General features: G+C 47.2%; 2 protein-coding genes and 1 long non-coding RNA gene across 5 annotated transcripts in view; 1 reads left to right on the top strand and 2 right to left on the bottom strand.

Annotated features, from left to right (window-relative positions):
• Positions 1-20,877, bottom strand: part of LOC137482541 (uncharacterized) — a 71,213-nt gene that overhangs the window by 48,139 nt on the left and 2,197 nt on the right. The gene's annotated exons all lie outside the window — the stretch shown is intronic.
• LOC137482516 (C-C chemokine receptor type 8-like) lies at positions 7,999-10,497 on the bottom strand. Of its 2 annotated transcripts, XM_068204881.1 has the most exons (4): positions 10,371-10,497; positions 10,140-10,243; positions 9,986-10,054; positions 7,999-9,078 (listed from the first exon to the last, which is right to left on the bottom strand). In XM_068204881.1, exons 3-4 carry the CDS (start codon positions 10,037-10,039, stop codon positions 7,999-8,001), a joined length of 1,134 nt encoding a protein of 377 aa, XP_068060982.1. In that variant the 5' UTR covers positions 10,040-10,054; positions 10,140-10,243; positions 10,371-10,497. The 2 variants fall into 2 exon arrangements, with proteins under 2 accessions (XP_068060982.1, XP_068060990.1); XM_068204889.1 differs by having other exon boundaries at positions 9,986-10,383.
• Positions 13,431-20,263, top strand: SLC25A38 (solute carrier family 25 member 38). 2 transcript variants are annotated; one of them, XM_068204916.1, is made up of 7 exons: positions 13,431-13,520; positions 15,435-15,556; positions 16,173-16,257; positions 16,765-16,944; positions 17,498-17,666; positions 18,307-18,473; positions 19,335-20,263. In XM_068204916.1, the coding sequence occupies exons 1-7, from the start codon at positions 13,446-13,448 to the stop codon at positions 19,455-19,457; spliced, it is 921 nt and encodes a 306-aa protein (XP_068061017.1). In that variant the 5' UTR covers positions 13,431-13,445; the 3' UTR covers positions 19,458-20,263. The 2 variants fall into 2 exon arrangements, with proteins under 2 accessions (XP_068061017.1, XP_068061024.1); XM_068204923.1 differs by lacking the exon at positions 13,431-13,520 and adding an exon at positions 14,447-14,484.

Genomic DNA, 20,877 nt, shown 5'->3' with positions numbered 1-20,877 from the left:
GACAACCTCAAAAGGCTGGTTTCTCCCCACACCCGGAAAGTAGGATCTATGACTGCCAAAATTATGAACTTTTAACTTGCAGAAAGGTAATTTCTGGTAGATGGTACTAAGGAAATGTTCTCATTGTGTGAGAACCATGAGATTCAGAAAGCTGAAAGAAGGCTTCCTCAATGCCAGTGATAGTCTGATACTCTCAGAGCAGCGCTGCCCTGTCTGTAGATGGGCTGTTGTTTAGAGGACACCCAAATCTAAATTTGTCTCCCATGTCCTCATGGGAATGATAAAGAGCTGTGTCCCTCCATCCCCCACCTCCCTCAGTCTTGTAAAGAAGGCACAGATAGAGCAGTAGGAACTTCCCCACTGGGGACCTGCACATGCCAAGCTGGTTTGCTGCTGACCTGTAAAACACGGGCAGAACCCAGGGAGATGTGGCCACCCTCACCATGGGGGGCACCCGCTCCTGGGTCACCAATACTCAGCACAGCATCTCTGATGTAGCTCTTTGCAGGCAAAATCCTTGAGAAGAGCAGTCAAGACTTCCCTTACATAACAGCAGGAGATGCTGTCCCCAGGCATTGCTTACCTCCAGGGAAAAAGAACCTCCTACCAATAGGGTTTTCCTGAAGGTGGTCATCAACCTCTTCCTCCTGTGCTGCTCAGAATTTAACTGGAACCAAGCACAGAGCAGGCTATTACCCTCAGAAAGAAATGAAGTTTGCCAAATTTTACCCACAGAGGTTTTATCTGGAGGCTTCAATTAAAGAGAAACCAATTCAAGCTGACTCACAGAGATCCTCAGCAGGTGTCCCTGGGAGACACAAAAGGCTTTCTGCTGTATTCTGCTGTGAGTGATAAACCTAGGTAAGAGTGCTACTCATTACCATGGTGTGCACTTGTAGTGCAACATAGACAGATGCGAAACCAATACCACCTGAAAGGCAACTGCCACATCAGCCATATCTCTGCTCTCCATCTTCAGCCTCTTCACACTCTGGTACTGAGGACAGCTCAGGAATAAAAAATTCTGAGGAAGCTGCTGAAAGGACTTTCATTCTGGTCCATACACAATGGATGAAAACATCTTTTGTTTCTCCAAGCTAAAACAAAAAAGACATTGCATCCCTTGTAACCAGAGAGACTTTTGCTGGAAAGGGCTAGGTAGAGTGTGCTGTTTTCTCAAGTGGGAGGCCCACAATGATTTTACAGGAAGAAATCAAGAGTAAAGGATGTATGTGCAGGGACACTGTGGCTAAAGAGGGGGAAACACCCTGTTCTTTTTGTTCCATCTCCCTCTGAGTGGCCTTCCAAATTTGAAAACTCATTTCTCTCCATATCTGGGGAGACCAGAGGTACTTCAACACCACCTATCTCTTTCTGCTCTGTGGCCAGGCTGCCAGGGCAGCTTGGGGAGGTGGGGTTTTGCCCAGTATCACTGTCAAGTTTAAGCTTTGTGGACTAAAGCACTTGGTAAAGGAATGTCTAGCCTGAAAGGTCAAAATGCTGTTCTCCCCAGCACACTCAGCTTTTGCTGCCATGGAGGAAGGCCTGATGGTGGTGATTTTCTCTGAAAAGAGGCTCTCTTGGTTCTCAAGAGTTTCACTAGAGTCCCCTCTGCAGGCCAGTGGCCTGGGTGTACCTGCTCCATCCTCCCAGGATGGAGCCCCGGAGTCCCACAGGAGCTCTGGGACGCAGAGCTGTCCTGCGTGGCTCAGCAGCATGACACACACCATAGCCGTGACTGCACTGACCCCTGATGGACACTTTTTCTTTTAATTTCTCCAAAACTCTCATCTTTTCTGTCAGCCGGGTAGAGGCGCTTCTGGAGGTGCATCCCTGCCACATCGGCATCCTGCTCCTTCCATGCTGTCCTGCAGCAGAGCCCATCCGGCAGCTTTTGCTGCAGATGTGAGCACCAGCTGCTCACACACAGACACATACAAAAATCACAGAAATAATTTCTGTGCCTCACTTTTGAGAGAAAACCCAGCAGAGAGAGCCTCATCCCTTCATGTCACTGCTCTGCAGAGATGCAAGAAGACAACTGAGCTCTGGTGTCTTTCCAGCCACTGGTGGGAGATGCAATTATTTTACATTAAAAAGTGGGGATGCAGAAATTACCCAGAGTGAGGAAGAGAGACGTTATGTCTAGGGATGAAATGTTTCATCCTAAGGGCTGCTGAAGGGAAGAGCCATAGAAGGCTGAAGGTTTGCACAGTTTCTACAGGCAGAAGGAGTGTGGCTCAAACAGATATCAAAAATTAAGAGAAACATTTGTTCCCACATTAGAAATGTCACCGAAGGGATAGGGACATTGAAACAATTTAGTGCTCAGTCTCACTCATGCCTTGGTGACCCCACTGTGTTCCTGAGCTGAAGCTGTCACACAGATATGGTGCTGTCCTGCCCTGGAGAGGTGGCAAAGGCTCAGCCAGGTCTCCTGCAGGTGTCCTCCTCCTGCGATAGGTGATGTGCCTGTGAGCTGCTCAGACCCGCCTGTTTCAGGGTGTACCCGAGTTACACCGATCACTCACAGTACATCGTGAGGCTGCCCTGCTCGTGATGTCAGCTCCAACAGTAACAGCAAGGCCCAAGAAAGATGGAAAGAAGCCTTTGGCTGGGCAATCACATCCCTTCCCTCCCAGGCTCATCCAGGCAGGAGGAATGGCTGCAGAGCCACACTCCAGCAAGCTGCTGTTCAAGACGCTGAATAAAGAAATGCCTTTCCTCCCTCCTTCCCTCCTCCTCCTCCCTTGTGCTGCTTATGAGAGCTGAAGCTGTTGAGTACATCAGCACCAGCACCACCCCTCTCTCTGCAGGGCTGCAGCTGAGCACATGTCAGGGCAGTGTGGGGCACCAAGATGTGCAAGATGTGCCCGGGTACAGAGACAGATGCAGACACGAGCAGAGAGGAGAGTGGAAATGCTGCCTGCCTTGCAGTGAGTATGGACAAAAGTCCCAAGGAAACCACTCAGCACTGCTCTTTGCTCTCAGCCTAGTTGAACACCTGAGCATTAGGGAAGAAGACCCATTTCCTCTGCTCCTTGTTGTATAGGAAAGGCAGCAGGTTTGCAAACATTTCTTGCTACACAGATCTCTTTACCTTGCTACGTGCTGCAGTCAAGGTTGGTGCTGATTCAAACACCAAGGGTAATCAATACTTTTGCAATGTCCTGGCAGTTTGTGTTAGGCCAGGGCTGTGTCCCTCCCTCCCTCCCCTCCTCCCCTCCTCCCCTCCTTCCCTCCTTCCTTCCCTCCTTCCTTCCCTCCTTCCTTCCCTCCTTCCTTCCCTCCTTCCTTCCTTCCTTCCCTCCCTCCTTCCCTCCTTCCCTCCCTCCTTCCCTCCTTCCCTCCTTCCCTCCTTCCTTCCTTCCCTCCCTCCTTCCCTCCCTCCTTCCTTCCCTCCTTCCTTCCTTCCCTCCCTCCTTCCCTCCCTCCTTCCCTCCTTCCCTCCCTCCTTCCTTCCTTCCTTCCCTCCTTCCCTCCTTCCTTCCTTCCCTCCCTCCTTCCCTCCCTCCTTCCCTCCCTCCTTCCTTCCCTCCTTCCTTCCTTCCCTCCCTCCTTCCCTCCCTCCTTCCCTCCTTCCTTCCCTCCCTCCTTCCCTCCCTCCTTCCTTCCTTCCTTCCTTCCTTCCCTCCTTCCTTCCCTCCTTCCCTCCTTCCCTCCTTCCTTCCTTCCTTCCTTCCTTCCTTCCTTCCTTCCTTCCTTCCTTCCTTCCTTCCTTCCTTCCTTCCTTCCTTCCTTCCTTCCTTCCTTCCTTCCTTCCTTCCTTCCTTCCTTCCTTCCTTCCTTCCTTCCTTCCTTCCTTCCTTCCTTCCTTCCTTCCTTCCTTCCCTCCCTCCCTCCCTCCCTCCCTCCCTCCCTCCGGCATGTGAAGGATCACAGAGACTGCACATCATCCAAGGGTGCCAGGTGAAGAAATGGATGAATGTTTTGGCAATGCAGACCTGCATGCACGTTGCACATTCATTAATGTTAGTGGGAAATCTGCCTGGATATCAGAGCATGGTGAGGAAAAACCATTTGTCAACACTGTTGTTTGCTTGGTGGTACTTTCCTCTTGCATAGAGCTCATCCAGCGTGGTAAGTCTGACCCAGCTGCTGATGCCAGCATTACACTGGCTGCTGGAAGCACTTCAAACCTGCAGGGAATGTGTGGGGTCAGAAGGAGGCCCCAGCAGAAGCACACATCAGCAGAGGCTGTAGGAACCCAAATCAGTGCTATTCTGAGGTGGGGATTTCTGTGACCTGTTTCCATACATTTTGGTATTTCAGCCAAGCCAGCGGAAGCACAGATTTACCTAGAGCAGAGGCACACTGCTCAGAAGTCATGCGTCAAACCTGACGCACTACAGTAGCAGCTTTGCTTTGCTCAGTATTACTTGCTGCCTTAAAGCAAGGGACATTAACATTTAAGGTATCTTAACCAAATATGAATATCAGCCCACACATTACAGTTAAACCTGATATATTCAGACTAAAGTTATAATTACCTTTCGACTTCCCAAACTATTTTTAGATTTTGACAGAATAGCTAAAGCCATGGGGTTTTTTTCTTCTGTCATGAGGCACCTTTCTGGATGCCAATTATTTCCATGCTGCTTCATAATTGGTATACATATGTTTATATATATAATAAGTGTTTTCAAGAGGCTGAAAATAAAACAAGATTCTCCTGGATATGATACAATTAACTTGGGGAGTCAGGCTTGGGGAGTTTCATGTACGCTAATGTAGGCCCATCCCTGCACAGAAGCATCCTTCAGTTAAGAGTGGGACACAAATACCCTTCATTAACTTTTCTTTTTCCCCTCCCTAAAGTTTTGCCTGGTTCTGACTTCCAGGTGTAAGTGGATGTTACCACAGCAGAAAGAGGCAGAGTTGTGCTGCTGGCTGGCAGGGCTCCTCCAGACGGCACCAATTCCTCATCCCCAGACTGTATCCACTGGCATGAACAAGTAACCTGAAGGCCAGAGATTCTGCCAAGGATTTAATAAGTTTATCTCCATGTTGCCTTGAGAAGGAGGCCTCAGCATAATGCCAGAAAAAGCTGGATATGGACTAGTCTCTTACTCCAGGATACTGTTTTGGGACAAGAGACCATGATTACCTGTGCTAAAGTGGCAGTCCTGCAGCTCAGAGCTGAGGAACAATCTGCTAGGTTCCACTTGACACTATTTTCTGAGGGATCTAGCAACATCATAAGCTGGCATGTCCTCATACATCCCACTTTTTGCTTCTGTAGTTGAACAGCATGGTCCTTAAACATACCCATACAACTGCTGCACTTTTGCAGTGTGGCAAGTGATGAGCACCCCTGACGCCACTGCAGTGCTCCAGCCTGTCAAGGCCTTTCCATCCAGACATTCAGAGAGCATCATGAGTGGCATCAGACAAAGTCTCCATCTTTCTAAGAGACCCTCTGTAGAAGGGACTCTCTGGTGCAAGTAACACCAGTAAATCAAAAGAAAACAAGTCTGACCTTTAGGTTTAAGCTTGAACGTGGGTAACAGTTACTGTGGTCTCTGTTTTAAGATGATGTGCAGAAGATTACATCTGACTATTTCATGTGCCAACATCATCCTAAATCCTCTTTGACCTGCCTCATCTCAGCAAAAAGAAAAAGCAAGATCAGGATATGAAGATAAGCAGCAGATATGAGCAGGAGCAATACAACAGCTGTGGTGGAACAGCTGTGGTGGGTACCTTTTATGCAAGTAGGTGAACAGGCACTGGGGCTGTGCAGAATGTTTTAGCTTCAGCTTCTTGTGCTTCCTGCTCTTGGTAAAACCCTAAAATTTGGCATTTTCCTCAAGCTGTCTGTCAGCTTGCACAGATACAGGAAGATGTCATCTGCTCTCAATGCCTTCACAGGCACTGGAAGGGCAGCAGACTGCTCCAGGCTCATCCCTTCAGAAAGCAGAGGAGCTCTGTGACCTACAGGGGTGTTTCTGGCCACCCAGAGCAACACAGGGCAGCTCTTGCCAGCCAAGCACTCTCCGGATGTGGGTCTCACCTCCCTTTGCACAGGAAGGCAGCAATACCAATTTAAAGCAGTTGGGCAGTGAGAAGAAGTTGAGGTCAGGTCCAACTCAGAGCTCCTGGTGTTGCTCATAAAACAGAAGCCAGCTGCCTCTGGCAGGAAAACCCTTTAAGCTGCAGAAAACATCTCCTGCTTCCTTGCTAGAAGGTGTTGTGGCAACAGCAGGGCAGGATGTCCTCCAGTGAGAGCTCAAGAAGTGAAAGACTTTGCAAAGAATGCTCTGCATGTTTAGGCTACCCTCATGCCACTGGGTTGCAGCCCTTGTGGGGAAGCCCTGGATCACAGCCTCAATCCAACAGCTACATAACAGCAATTAATGAAACCTCTGAGCAGAGGGAGATGTCCCCTAGCAGACATGCTCAACAATCAGAGAAAGGCCATCATCATCTTGCTAGCTTGGACAAACGGGCTCCAGCATCTGTCCCAAAGCACTCACACAAGGGGTGCAGGGTAAGGCTGTTGAGGCTGCAGAAATCCTTCCCATCTCTTGTGTTTCAGATGAGTGAATTGTGCTCTAGAGGGCTCATACTGTGAATCTGCAGGGGAGAGAGTTGGTGCTGTCCTCTTGCCCACCACCCTTTGGCTTTGCCCTGAATTTTTGTGAAACCCCTTCTAGAGAACCTGAGGATTTGCATATCCAAAAAAAGCCTGACTGGCAATAAGGCACCTGGAAGGTAGAGGCTGTACTGGTGTGCCAGGCAGTGATCCTGCTGCTGGGACCCAGGCAGCAACTGAACTGAAGAGGAGGCAGATGAGAGGCAGCTGGAAGGACTATCAGGTGTGTAGATCAGTCCAGGACAGAATAAAATGCAGATCCTGACACAAATAATGATGAAACAGATTTCTCAGGTGTAAAGACTGTAAAATTACACTGCACACAGTATCTTTATTATAAAACATAAAACATGGTGATATCTTGTAGGGAGAAGAGAAGAGAAGAGAAGAGAAGAGAAGAGAAGAGAAGAGAAGAGAAGAGAAGAGAAGAGAAGAGAAGAGAAGAGAAGAGAAGAGAAGAGAAGAGAAGAGAAGAGAAGAGAAGAGAAGAGAAGAGAAGAGAAGAGAAGAGGAGAGGAGAGGAGAAGAGAAGAGAAAGAGAAGAGAAGAGAAGAGAAGAGAAGAGAAGAGAAGAGAAGAGAAGAGAAGAGAAGAGAAGAGAAGAGAAGAGAAGAGAAAGCTTTAGAAAACCATTGCATTTAATCTAACAATATTTGCAATATAAAAGTATATATATGTATCTGTATGGGTATATGGGTGTGTATTTGTGTATATATACACACAGAGGCAAGTATAGATATGCATGTATGTGTACATAGCTCTATATATATAGATACATATATCTATACGAATGGGTGGCCATTCACATATATAAAATCAGTCATTCCAAGTTGGAACAGTAACTGGAATGTCAACCCCAGCTGCCTGCTCAAGAGCAGTGACCACACTGGCACACCAGTTACCAGTTCAAAAAGTTCAAAAATGTTCAGAAAGTCCCCTGACAGGGACGTGTGACAGCTCACACCCACTATTTTTTCCACTCTTCAGCCTTTTTACTGGTAACAATTTCTCACAAAGCCAACACACTCTGCTGAGACAAGGGAAGGAATGGCCAAGCATCCATGGTTTGAAACATAAACAGTTCTCTTCAATACTGAGACTGAAGGGGGAATGGTCTGTTTCTAAGGTACCTCTCCATGTTGCTCTGGCAGTGGCAGTCTGCTGGCAATTTCACAAAGCAAGCAAGGCAGGATGTGCTGAGGAAAAGGGAGGATATGCTAAAAAAAAAAACCTCTAAAAAGTGAGAAGACCAAAAGTAACCACAATAAAAGCAGAATCAAGCAGCTGCTTCCACTGTTCATGTCCTAAAAGCTTGTTCAAAAAGTCCATGTCTGTGGATGCCCAGGTGAGAATTTCTCAGTTTCAGGTCACCTGTCCAGGATGATAGTTTTGGACTTGTAGTTCTACAAGACAGTGCCAACAGAAGACAACTGTGAGGACTTTGTGTGCAGAGATGAGTGCTTTTCCGGGCTGCACCCACTGAAAGCCCCGTAGCCTTTGCAGTTCAACAGAGAACATGCAGATTTTTTGAAAGCATCATAGAGATGCTTCTTGAACTTCTCACCCACAAAAGCATAGATGACTGGGTTGAGGCAGCAGTGGACAAAGGAGAGTGCCTCAGTCAGCTCCACAGCTAGGTCTAGCCTTTGGCTTGTCTGGCAGTCATCGATGATGTACATGTTCCTCAGAGAGTCCAAAAACAGCACAATGTTGATGGGGGTCCAGGAGAGAAAGAACACAATGACAACAATAAAAACCAGTTTTATTGCTTTGTACTTGTTCTTGGTGTGGCATTTCTGCAGGTTTTTCAAGATGCTGTGATAGCAGAAAATGAGGACAACAACAGGGATTAGCCACCCCAGGATGTTGGCTTCAAAATTACTGAAAGTCTTCCAGCCATTGTTGCCACTAGGATAGTGAGGGAGGCACTTAATCTGGTTATTGTCATTCACTTCCTGGAAAAAAAGTAAGTCTGGCATTGATGCTAAAATGGCAACTGCCCAAACAACCAGACTGGTGATAAACCCAATGGCAGTTGTCCGAATCCCTTGAACATGGAGGGAGTGGACTATGGCCAAATACCTGTCAACGCTCATGATGGTTATGAAGAAGACATTGCTGTAGAAACCAATGAAGTAAACTGAGCTGATGATTTTACACAGTGCATTTCCAAAAGTCCACTGGCTTACAATGGAGTACTGAACCAAGAAGGGCAGGGAGAATACCAAGAGGAGGTCAGAGAGAGTCAGATTCAGCAGATATACATCAGTCATGGTCTTGATTTTCATGAAGACTGTCAGAATCCAAACAACAAAAGCATTTCCCACGAGGCCTGCCACAAACAGTATGGAGTACAGCACTGGAAATAAGGTAGATGCAAATTCTGGAATACCTTCAGGATGACAGATGATGTGTAGTTCTGAGTAGTCAAGGGCATATTCATAGGCTTCAGAGGAGTTAGCTGTTGGTGGGGTGTAACTCATCTGTTCAAGGACAATGACATTCACATGAGCCAAATCCCACATACCAGACAAGAGTCAGCTCACACCAAACTACATGAGAACAAAATAGATGTGCCACAGCTGTGGTATAAGATGCAAATGAGGAATTAGCATGAGTAGATGGCCATCCCCTACAACCCCCAGGATGAGATCCTTGTATCACAGGGGCAGAGGAGACCAAGGAAAATGCAGCTGTGGTGGTAGAGGTTGCCAGCATCCTCCTGCTGGCTCTATGTGGGGCCATGGCCCATGCCCGAGTCCACGTGGGGTACTGAGGCCAGAGACAGGGAGAATCCTCAAACCAGCAATGACATGGGCATGGCCAGGAGGCTGAGAGCCCCTGATATGAGTTTTGGGTCCTATTTCATGTTTCCTTCTGAAAGGAAAAAGGGAGCATGGCCCAGGGAGAAACTGGCATGTTAACACTCATCTCCTAAAAGTTTTGTTTCTGAGTGCCAGAAGTGCCAGAAGTTAGCTGAGTGCCAGAAATGGGATGCACCAGCAGCAGTGACATGCCCCCTTCCTGCTCACCAGCCCCTTGCAGCTTGCCCACTCCCCAGCAGCAGCCACCACATCCCTAGGCAGTACTTGTGACAGCAAACAATTAAAGAAGATGGACAGCAGCATCCCTGTCAGGATGTCCTCCATAGGACACTCCTAGCACTACCTCTGCCCTCAAGGACATTCTTCTTCCACAAGCACAGTGTCATCAGCTAAAGATATTTTCACCATGTGTCTTGGTTTCTTTCCAGAGAACAAGAATCACACTGATTTCTTTTAAATGCCCATCATCTCCACCAGTACTGTGTCCCCGTAGGAAAAACTGAAGCTCTAAGATATGCTACTGGCCCCGGCTTGCAGGAGAGCAACCTGGCAGGGAATGACTCACCAATATGTCCTCAGAGCCACTGCTGCCCAGCAGGTCTGTCAAATTCTGCTCCATAATCCAACACTGTGTCTGAAAGAGTGCAAAAAACTGTCTTTATATAATGTATTTTTAAGAAGCAGGCATACCTTTGTGTATATAGGTTGGCAATATTTACCTTAGCTTATGCTGCAATGCCAAGTCGCAGGTAAGGTCCTTACTGCAGCAGTGCACAGTCCTGCAGCAGTGCACAGTCCTAAAATAGCTTTTCCTCTGTGTGACCTGTGTTACATTAAATATGTATGAAACCCCAAGCCAGTGAGTTCAGCCTCTGTAGTTAACACCTACAGGACGGAAATGTCAGCTTTATCTTCTGTATGATCACAAAATTTTCATTTTGAGCACTTACATTCTCCAGTGGAAGAGATCTGTAATCTCCTCCACGTCTTTGAAGTGTTTCTTTCTCCCACCTGCATGCCCTGCACCTGCTGTCCCTCTCTGCAGTTCCGGTGTCTAGGAGAGAGAAAGTAGTGCTGTCTCTGCCCTGCTCCAAGGACTTTTGGTGAAGATGGCTGAGGGGGATGGTCCAATGCTGCCAATAGCCAGCGACAGCAAAGGGTCCCGTGTCTGCTTTAACATTTCATTTTTCCTTGGAAGGCACCTTCCCCCCGCACCCACCCAAGCACACACAGGAATACCTAAGGGAAATTTTCATAGAATCAGAGCCATTTAGGTTGGAAAAGACATTTAAGATCATTGAGTCCAACTGTAATCCTAACACTGCCAAGTATATTTGAACCTTTCTTCCCAGAACACAACACACTGCAAGATGCTCTCACAGACTAACACTGAAATAAAGCCCTGAACAGCTCTGAATTGCCACCAACCTACATACCTACTGTGACTTCATCCAGACCCAACACAGCTTCCATCCCACAGCTGTCTCCGATCTTCCCCACAACACAAGATATAGGGGAAAGAGCAGCCCTACTGAGCAACAGGCAACATTTGAAGTGTGTGTTATCTCCTTAAATACTGCTGCTCCCCACTAGAGCTTGGTGCCATTACTGAAATTCAGGCAAGTCATATTGCATTAATAAACAGACAGAACTCAGTTTCCTCAAGCAGAAAAAGCCAATTCTTTATTCACATAATTCATTTTTATACAGTTTTCACAGACCTTGTGTTCAACTCCAATCAGCAACTAGTTTTCTTGCCACTCAATTAATTGGTTAGTAACTGGCATTTTTCCTTTCCATCAAATCTCTCTATTCTTGGATTGACAGATTTTCTTCACTGATTCTCATGGGACAGATCTATTGTTTATGCAAGTGCAAACTTATTTTTCTTACTAAAATAGGTTGTTGTGTTAACTGTCTTTATCCTTATGACTTTTCCTTATGGGAACTTACAAGCTACTGCTAGCTTAACTAGAGTAGCAGGGCCTAAACCATATTTAATAACACCTTTCTTTTATAATATTTCTACCTGTCTGCAATAAGTCACATCATCTTTTTGCTCTTTTTTGAACAAACAGCACCTCATTGGGCATCAGTCCATAGATGTGCTGCTAGAATCCCCATGTGGAATGGTCTCAAACCCTTTGGATGTCTACCTTCACTCCAGAGCGATAAATTTCTGTGAACCAAGAAAATCTGCAACTATTGCATGTGTAGCAGTGGATGGCTTTCCTTGGCCATGGTGGGCAGTGTGACATTAGGTCAAAGTTTTATGTGTGAGTCAAGCCATGACAGTCAAGCTCTGCTGGGTAGCAACTCTTACAAAACCTGAAACTAGGAATTAAAACCAGAAACAAACTCTTCTGTTACAGGCAGTGTTACTGGCCGTTGCTGGAAGTGCTGAAGCTTGACCTCCACTGCCCTAATGCAGGATTAAAATGGCACGCACAACTCTGTTGGTGCTAAAGTGGCAAAGAAAACAACCAGGAATTATTCAATGTGGAAAAAGATGTGTCCACCAAATGGGAATTTGGCAGTTCCGTGCCTCTCATCTTTCATCGCCTAAATAGAGATGACAAGCTGTAAGAGCACAAGGACAGCGACATGAAGGGACGCGGCTCCCTCTGCTGGGCATTCCCGCAGAATTGAGGCACATCCCTGCAGAGATGCGTGAGATGAGCAGTGAGTAGTTTCACCTCGTCATTCACCATGACGCTTATTTTAAGGAAGAAGACACTTCCACAGCAAGATAAGAACCTGCCTGGAGACTGCTGTTGCTGCCAGGGTTTCATGATGGATGAGCTCTTTCTTGGGATGCATGCCATTTGGCCAATATTGTTGCAGCCCATTTTGCTTCAGAAAACTACAAAAATGTCAATTGTTGCTCCATGCAAAGACATGGAGTGAGAGGATCCAGCCACACCATCCCCAGTTCCATATAGAAACATTTCAAATGCATCACTTGAGTTTGTTGGCCTTACTAGAGTTAAGCTTACTCCTCTAAACAACCTACTTACCCAGTCCCATCCAGAACAGCCAGAAACACGCCAAAAGAAATAGCCAAAGGGGCTTTTTCAAAACGACACATATATCCCAGAGAGCTTCCTTATATAATCAATTGTATCACAGATGATGATGCATTGGGTTTACAAGGAAAGGTTTTGGTAGCAAAGGGGCTGCAGGGCTGCCTGATGTGAGAAGATGCCAGAATCTGCCCCTGTGGTGGCAGCAGCTGACTCCAAGATGGCCCTGCTGCTGGTCAAAGCTGAGCCCGTTGGTGATACTGGTAGTGCCTCTGTGATTCAGAAACACTGTGCAGCAGCAGCTGTGAGAGAGTGAGAATACATGAGAGAAATGCCCTGCAGACTCCACAGTCAGGGAAGATGGATGGGAAGGAAGAGCTCCAGGCAGTGGAGCAGAGATTCCCCTGCAGCCTGTGATGATGCATGTTGTCCCTGTGTTGGTGCACAGTGGAGCAAGATGTGAGGCGGAGAAAGAAGCACTAGGAGGGAAGGGGACAAGCAGATCTTCTTTTCCATGCATCAGCAAACAAAGTTAGTTAATGAAATAAAAGGCACTTACTCATCCAAAGGAGGGAACTGCTTAACAAGAGAGGAGCTTCCCAAAGGGAAGAGGGAGTCCATAATGAAGTGCTTTTGCTAGCCTGTGTGTTACATTTTCTCAGAGAAGTATGTTCTCTCCTTCTTCAGGGGCTGCCACAAAGCAAAGCGAGCACAGGAGAGGAAGTGGTTTGTGCATAATGGCTATTGCTGCACACAGGGTTTTCTTTCTAGGAACACCTGGAGCATGACGTTCTGGACGTGTCATTCCTCACTTGGCCAAGGCACAGCAAACAGGCAATTCTTAGAAAAGCAGCCTGCCAAAGCCGTAACTTGCTCCTCCCAGCTCCTGCAGTTTTGTTGTTGATAAGCAGTGTCTGGCTCTGCAGGCACAGCAAAGCCACAGTCTCAGGGCTGGCACAGGTCTAATATTGAAATACTTCATTTTGGTGCCTCACTTTTTCAATGCTGTGGAAAGCCAGCCTTCCTCTGCTCTGGGCCCAGGATGCGGATGAGCAAGTGGAAACATTAGCAATAGCGGTAAGGACATGTCAGTGTGCATCTCAGGTTTCTGAACAACACAATATCCATAGGAAGCTGGTTTTGTGGGGAAGTGGGAGGTGTGAACTGAAGGAAGACATGATGCCAGTTCATTCTGGCATTATGAAATGACCCTTCCCACTACCCACGTCTGACAAGGTGTGCTGGGGCGCAGTTGCTGGATAGAGCACAGAGCACTGGAATATAGAGTACAGTTGGTGGAACTGAGTAAATTCTGGCGACCCCAACTTCAGGCCATGGAAGTGTTGGAGAAAGTCCAGATGAGGCCACAAAGTTGATCAGAGGACTGGAGCACCTGCTCTACGAAGACAGGCTGAGAGCACTGGGGCTGTTCAGCCTGGAGAAGAAAAAGTTGTGTGGAGATCCCGCAGAAGCCTTCCAGTATCTGGAGGGGCCTACAGGGAAGCCAGAGAGGGACTCTTCATCAGGAATTGCAGTGATAGGACAGGGAGTAGTGGGCATAAATGGAAAGAGAGGATATTTAGGTTAGATATTAGGAAGATTTTTTTCTGTGAGTGTGGTGAGACACTGTAACAGGTTGTCCAGAGAAGCTGTCGATGCCCCACAGCTGGCAGCGTTCAAAGCCACACTGGATGGAGCCTTGAGCAGTGTGGTCTAGCGGGACGCGTCCCTTCCACAGGGGACTGGAGCTAGATGCACTTCGAGGATGCATTTCAGCCCCTTACCGTTCTACGATTCTATGTAGAACGTCCAAAAGCCGTGACAAACACGCGACCCGGGGGCAGAGGCCGCTGGAGAGGAGCCGGCTGGGGCCGGGGCGCCGCCGCTCGCCCCGGGCCGCGGCAGAGCGAGGCCGCGGCGGGCGAAGGGTTACGGGAGCCGCATGCGCGGGCGGGGCGGTGCTCCGGGCGGGGCTGGGCCTCGCCGCCCGCCGCGCTCTGGGGCAGCGGGCGGCTTTGGGATGCCGGGCCGGGAGGCGGAGGTACGGGCGCGCCGGACTGGGCCGGGGCGCTGCAGCAGGCCCTCCTCGCTCGCTCTGCCGGGGAGAGCCCGGGAGCAGGGCCCCGGTGCGAGGCGACGGGGGCTCGCTGCGCCCCTGCGCTGCTGCGTCGTGTTCCATGGCCTCGGGGCAGCGGCGGGACGGGGGACGGGTCCTGCCCCGTGACGGTGGGTCCGGGCGGACCTCGGGGGAGCCATTGCTGGCTCGGAGTGTGCCCCACACTGCTGATCTGTCCGTGCTTTCTAGTCTGTTGAGATTCTGCTGCGCCGAGGGGCTCAGGAACTCGTTCTTCATTAGCAAACACCGTTATATGTTTATAATAATACAAACTCTCTCTAAACACCTAAAAATCTTCACCCTGCCGTGGGCTTTGTGCCTCCTGCCGTATTATTTCCCGAGAAGTGCGGGGCGGCGGCAGCCGCTGTGGGTAGCGAAGGCAGCCTCAGCTGAGCAGGCCGTGCAGTGCTTTGGAGTGCAGTTGGGCCGGGTTTGGGTCGGGGCAGGGTTCCCCGCCAGTGCCCGTGGCAGCGGCGAGACCGTGGTGAGCAGGGTGGGAGGGAAGGGTGGATGGGACTGCGGCAGAGGTACAGGTAGCTGGTGGGAAGGGGACACCTATTTCCTCTGGCGTGGCAAAGGGTAACCAAATGGCTGATATGTACATTTCACGTTCAGAAAACTCTTACCAACCACCGAATTTAAAGGAGATTCTGGAACACTTTCCCAGAAAAAGCAGAGACCCCAGAAACCACAAATAAAACTTGATCAGCGTCAGAAACGGCCTGGAAAAGTTTCCTGTACCCTAAGCAGCTGTCCTTAACATCTGGGGTCAGCACACCTTCCTTCCCATAGCATGCGATGTATCAGCTGAAATATTTCCTCTTGTGCCATTCTTAATTAAATGGCCTTTTAAAGTTCTGTTCTTCCTGTTCTAGATGCATCCAGTCCTAAAGGCTTTTGTGTGTGGCTCCATCAGTGGCACTTGTTCCACGCTCCTCTTCCAACCCCTTGACCTGCTGAAAACCCGCCTGCAAACTCTGCAGCCTGCTGTGAATGGGTGAGAGGAGGAGGCTGTGTCTGCCTGGGGGGCATGGAGGTGCTCTGCCTAGGCTTCTGCCTTATTTGCTGGCTGGGGCTTGAAGTTCAGAGCTGTAATTTGGGAAATCAGTCTTTGTAAAAGAGGAGGTATGTTTTTATATTATGGAGAAAGATTGTTATTTTGCTCCAGAAGAACAAAAATGCCTGTGAGTGGTTGTGAATGCCATTGGAATAACTTGTAACCTCAACATTTGTTCTCATCTGAGATACTGGTGTTTGCTGTAGTGGCTACCATGCAGTTTCATGGGATATCCTCTGCCTGAAAAATATCCTGTATGATTGTCAGATAATTTTTCATGCGTGCAGCTTGGTGTAGTCAACCTACAATCTGCTGCTGCTAACAAAGAGAGTGAGCAACTAAAAATGCTAATGGGTGTTACAAGTTGCGAGATACAGAAGGTGATGGAGAAGCCCTGGAAAGAGTAACCAAGAAAAGCAGACTGAGATGAGGAAGAGCACCTTGGAGGTGCTGAGTTAATGCACAGACATATGAGTGAAAGGGGTGGCTGTGGAGTACATCTGCCAAGGAGCAGAAGCAGGTCATTTCTTCAGTTCCTGTCTTGTCTTTCTTTCAGGTCTGGTCGTGCTGGGATGGTAACACTGCTCTTTAGGGTTGTTCGTACTGAGAGTATTCTGGGGCTCTGGAAAGGTGTCTCTCCAGTAAGTGGCTGGTTTAACTCTGACTTGTAAAAATAAGTAAATAAATAAGCTTACTGTTTATTGCTAATTATGTCTGCCTGAATTTAAATAAGCCAACTCCTGTACAATTTTGAGTGAACCGACATGATTTAGATCGCATCCTATTTTAAGGATGAATTGAATTGAATTTCACTGATTTGGTTATGGCAGTCCTGAGCAGCTGAACATTTGAGTACTCTTGCAAATGTGTTGTGGCAACTGCAGGAACTTCATTTTGGTTTGGAATATCCTGTTCCTAGAAAACTGACATTGAGGAATGCAATAAGTCCTGGCATCATTTGAATAATTTGTCTGTCAGTGCCATAAAAGATTTCTACCTTATCTTCTTTCCTCAGCATGTTAGCTTTAGTGATATTTCTGTCTTCTACAAGACTTCCTGTCAAGTTGAACAGTCTCAGGAATGTTTTGTAGTATATTTTGTCTTATGTAAGCTTTTTCTTTCTTCATCTGCTTCCATTTCTCCTGAAGTCCTTTGCGAGATGTATTCCTGGGGTTGGGATTTACTTCAGCACATTGTACATGATGAAGCAAAAGTTTCTTGTGGACCGTTCACCCACAGCCCTGGAGTCTGTCTTCCTGGGTGCCGCTGCTCGTGCAGTTTCTGGGATTTGCATGTTGCCAGTGACTGTAGTGAAGACCCGATACGAGGTATGAGTTTCCAATTAGTCCCCTGTTAATGGTGTCACACACCTTCCTTGCGATGCAAAATACATCCTTCTGCCTGGAGAAGGTTGCTGCCACTTGTGTACCGCCAGGAATGTAGTCCTGATTTCACCTCAGTTCACACATTGTGCAGGAAATGAAATTTGGGCAAGAAGATGAAATAGAATTTGTGGATATTCTCAGTTCAGTCAGAGAGAAAAAGATTTTTCCCAGGCTTAGCCTGGCAGAAATCTTTCTCTTTTTCTCTCTGACTGAACTGAGAATATCCACTATAATTCACCCTAAGATTTATAAGTTTCAATTGTATACAATGTTTGTGTACCATCTTTCATAAGTTACCTTCCTGAAGGATTATTTTAAAGAAGGCTAAGGTAGGTGAAACCCAATTTTTGCCTTGGGTTGTCCTCTGAGTTGCCATCTTGGGCATCGCATTAAGTTCACACTACTATTTGTTTGGATGTTATATCCTCAGGGTGTGTGTAGGGCTCCTCAATGTGTGTCTGGCACATGGATGACTGACCTTTGTCTGCTCTTGCAGAGTGGAAGATTTGGTTATGGGAGTGTGTATGGAGCCCTGAAGAGTATCTATCAGACCGAGGGGGCTCGTGGCATGTTCAGTGGGCTCACGGCAACGCTGCTTCGGGATGCGCCCTTCTCTGGCATCTACCTGATGTTCTACACACAGACCAAAAACCTCACACTTCAGGGTGAGGCTGAATGTTGGATGCTGGAGTGGAAAATGTTCCTCTTCTCAGATCTTGCCCTGCAGCTGACAGCCTGCATGCTCTGCTTGTTGCCCTCCACCTCAGAAGTTAAATTAGTCTCCTGTAGGGCTTTGGGTGACTCACTCACATTTGCCTGTGAAAAACTGTAGACCAATAGCTGAGGTCAGTGCAGAAATGGAAACTGGCCCTAAATTGATTGATTGTCTTCATGAAGACTGATGCATAACTGGGTTAGTGAACAGTTGAAAGATAGGGTGTCTTAAGCACTGCTTGCTGCTTCTGCTTGTCTTGCATACTGCTCAGTTTCCACTAAACTGGGGCTTCTCTGATACTGGAACTCACTGGGGCAACTTTTCTACATTTTTTTCTTTTCTGATTTTCTGTCAAATTCAGTTCCCCAACTGAGGCAAGTGAGGCTTTTCAATAGTGCTAACTTTTGACTAGTAGCCACTTTTGCTCTTGAAAGGTTTCTCTAGCTGCATGAATTTTAACTTCTCTTAGGCTCTGATGTTGATTTAATCATTCAATAGCTTTCACTTTGTCATGCAGTGTAAGTGTACTTGGCCTGAATAGTATCTGAGTGTGTTCCCTTTGCTCCCTTTTGCCCTTTGCTCTGTTGCAGACCAGATGGATCCAGTGCTCGTACCCTTGCAGAATTTTGGCTGTGGGATCTTTGCGGGGATCTTGGCCTCTTTGGCAACGCAGCCTGCTGATGTCATCAAAACACACATGCAGCTGTCACCCCAAAAGTACCACAGGACAAGCCAGGCCATTGCCTTTATCTACAAGGTGAGGTGAATCCCTTTTGACATGCACAACCACATCCTCAGTTCTGATCCCCTAGCTCAAAACACATCTTTGCTGGGGAAGTTGTTGCCTTTTAAAGGAGGTGGACAAGTGTCAGTGCTTCATCTGCTCATGCAGTTGGACAATTCAGTGTCAGCATTTTCAGGATGATGAAGGGGATCATGCTGTGGTAGACCAAGACCATAGTGTGCAGTGTCAAATGCTGGTTTCAGATACAAAACAGCTACAAAATAATTCTTTGCTCTCTAGACATCAGAAGAGAAATAAATGTCCAGGTCCTAATTGCAGGAATGGGATGGAGAAGTAGTCAAAGCCCACCTTTCCCTTCCTGCTGTCAGAAGAGCAGATCTTGGTAGATTCACTCTGTTTCCATATTGAACTCTATTCCTAAGCAGTAATCTGTTTATTTGTGTATGCATTTTTATGTACTGTTTTTTTCCCTCAAATAATTTTTTTTTTCTTCAATACTTAGAAATCTCAGAATACCTGAGAGACTTTTGTAAATATGAAGCTCTAAAAGAAAGACTAATCATTTTCCTGTAGTGTCTGGAAATGATTACACTCTTGCCTTTTCTTTGTTGGACTTGAGTGTGGCTATCCCCATCTGTTGTCTCCATCTTGGCCTTCCTTTTTTCCCGCTCCCTGCTCTTCCTGCTTTTCTGGGTAGCCCTGCAATAGTACAATGCTATAGGTTCTTCCTAAATGCTGTTTAAGCCCAGGTCTTTCAGAGACTGATCCGGGTCTGAGCTGAAATATATCCTGTGCTCTTGCATGTAATATATGATGAGAAGTTAAAACCCTTTAGGCACATTGGGATGAATTGTTGTTTATCTCTGTTTGCAGGACTTCGGGCTGGTTGGCTTTTTCCGAGGTGGTGTGCCCCGAGTTCTCAGGCGCACTCTGATGGCAGCAATGGCATGGACGGTGTATGAACAGATGATGGAAAAAATGGGCTTGAAATCCTGACTGAGTTGCAAGAGAAAGGACCAGCTTCACTCCTTCTCCCGCTTGTGATCAACTGGCACTGAGAAGTTCCCAGTTCCACAGAGGAATAAGCCTTCCTCAACCTGGAGGAAGAAAGCCCTTCTGAGACAGGGGATTAGGCCTTTTGGCAAGTAGAGGAAAGGAAGGATTGGATGTTTACGTTGTTTGATCAATGCATTCCAGAAGGACTGCACTTTCAGACTGCCATGGGAAATGGCAAGGTTTTCACAGCATGGTAACTATGCTGAGAAGCCCCTTTTAAGAATAACTGTGTGCTCACTACCTTTATGCAGTGAGACAGTATTAGAGCAAAAGTGTTTGAGGAGAAAACAGTGATGGCAGAACCTGCCAGCTTGTTTCTTGCAGGCGTGGCCAGAAAGGCCACAGTGACCACCATCTGATGTAGATCCTCCTTCCTCATATGCTTTATTCACACAGGGGAACACTAGGCCCTGGTGGGAAACTGGATGTGTCTCATGATGCTTATATTGCAGGAGTGGATGGAAGAGAAATGAAGTGCAGAGGAAAAGCCACAAACATGGTCTCTGCCATCACTTTTGTAGTGTGGATGATTGCAGAGAAAGTAACTGGAACCGCCTTGCTGTGTTAAGTATTTTTATGTTATTGAGCACCTTAACACTCTTGAAATGTCCATCTGCCTCTACAGCAGAGTTTGCACAGGAATTAAGAAGCATAAGGCACTTTAGAATTGATGGCTACCAAAGTTCTACTTGTTCTCTGAAAAAAAAAAACAAACCTACTGGTCTAACTACAGCAGGAACACTCAAGTGGGTTTTGTTGGGGTTTTTTATGCAGTTGTCATAGAGACTTATTTGCTTCTTATTCTTTATTTGTTACTCCTTGATCAACACCCTCAGTGTGAACTGGTCCTTAGAGGTAGCTTTTAGGGCCATGACTCATAATGCATATATGTATAATGGAAACAGATATAGATACTGGCACTTCAGATTTCCCTTAAAACATCACTGATTGCATGTGAAGTATGTTTTGGTTTGGAAAGAAAAAGTTGCTATTTCTGTAAGCTTTCTCCAAAGTTTGAGCCCTGTGGGTACTTGGTAGTGACCTTTAATTCCCTTAGGGCTCCACACATACTCTTCCCATCTTCCTGGCTGATCCTTTTCTCTTATCAGGTAGTCCGTGTTCGAGTATGCCTGAGTTAAAATACACTTTTCATCCTCTGTGCCTTCTTAGTCTTTCTTACTGTGTTACTCAGACCTCACAGTGTGTGCCAGGTGCAGCCTGATCCCCCCTTCACTTGTGCCTCTGTGATGGGTTGGGTCCCTTGCAGCTCTGTTAGCATAGCCATGAAGCTGGCGTGGAGGTGTGCGTCATGTTCTGTAGCGCGCCTTGCAGAAGACTTAGCTTTGGCTTTTATTTTCTT

Source organism: Anomalospiza imberbis, chromosome 1 (genome assembly GCF_031753505.1).
Source record: "Anomalospiza imberbis isolate Cuckoo-Finch-1a 21T00152 chromosome 1, ASM3175350v1, whole genome shotgun sequence".
Classification (NCBI taxonomy): domain Eukaryota; kingdom Metazoa; phylum Chordata; class Aves; order Passeriformes; family Viduidae; genus Anomalospiza; species Anomalospiza imberbis.
This window is presented reverse-complemented; position numbering and strand designations above follow the sequence as displayed.

Coding starts and splice junctions, on each gene's coding strand:
- LOC137482516 (XM_068204881.1), bottom strand. CDS start 10,039: ATGGAGCAGAATTTGACAGACCTGCTGGGCAGCAGTGGCTCTGAGGAC. Junction 9,079..9,985: donor GTGGCTCTGAGGACATATTG/GTGAGTCATTCC, acceptor GTCCTTGAACAG/ATGAGTTACACCCCACCAAC.
- SLC25A38 (XM_068204916.1), top strand. CDS start 13,446: ATGCTGTGGAAAGCCAGCCTTCCTCTGCTCTGGGCCCAGGATGCGGAT. Junction 16,258..16,764: donor TCTGGAAAGGTGTCTCTCCA/GTAAGTGGCTGG, acceptor TTTCTCCTGAAG/TCCTTTGCGAGATGTATTCC. Junction 18,474..19,334: donor CCATTGCCTTTATCTACAAG/GTGAGGTGAATC, acceptor CTCTGTTTGCAG/GACTTCGGGCTGGTTGGCTT.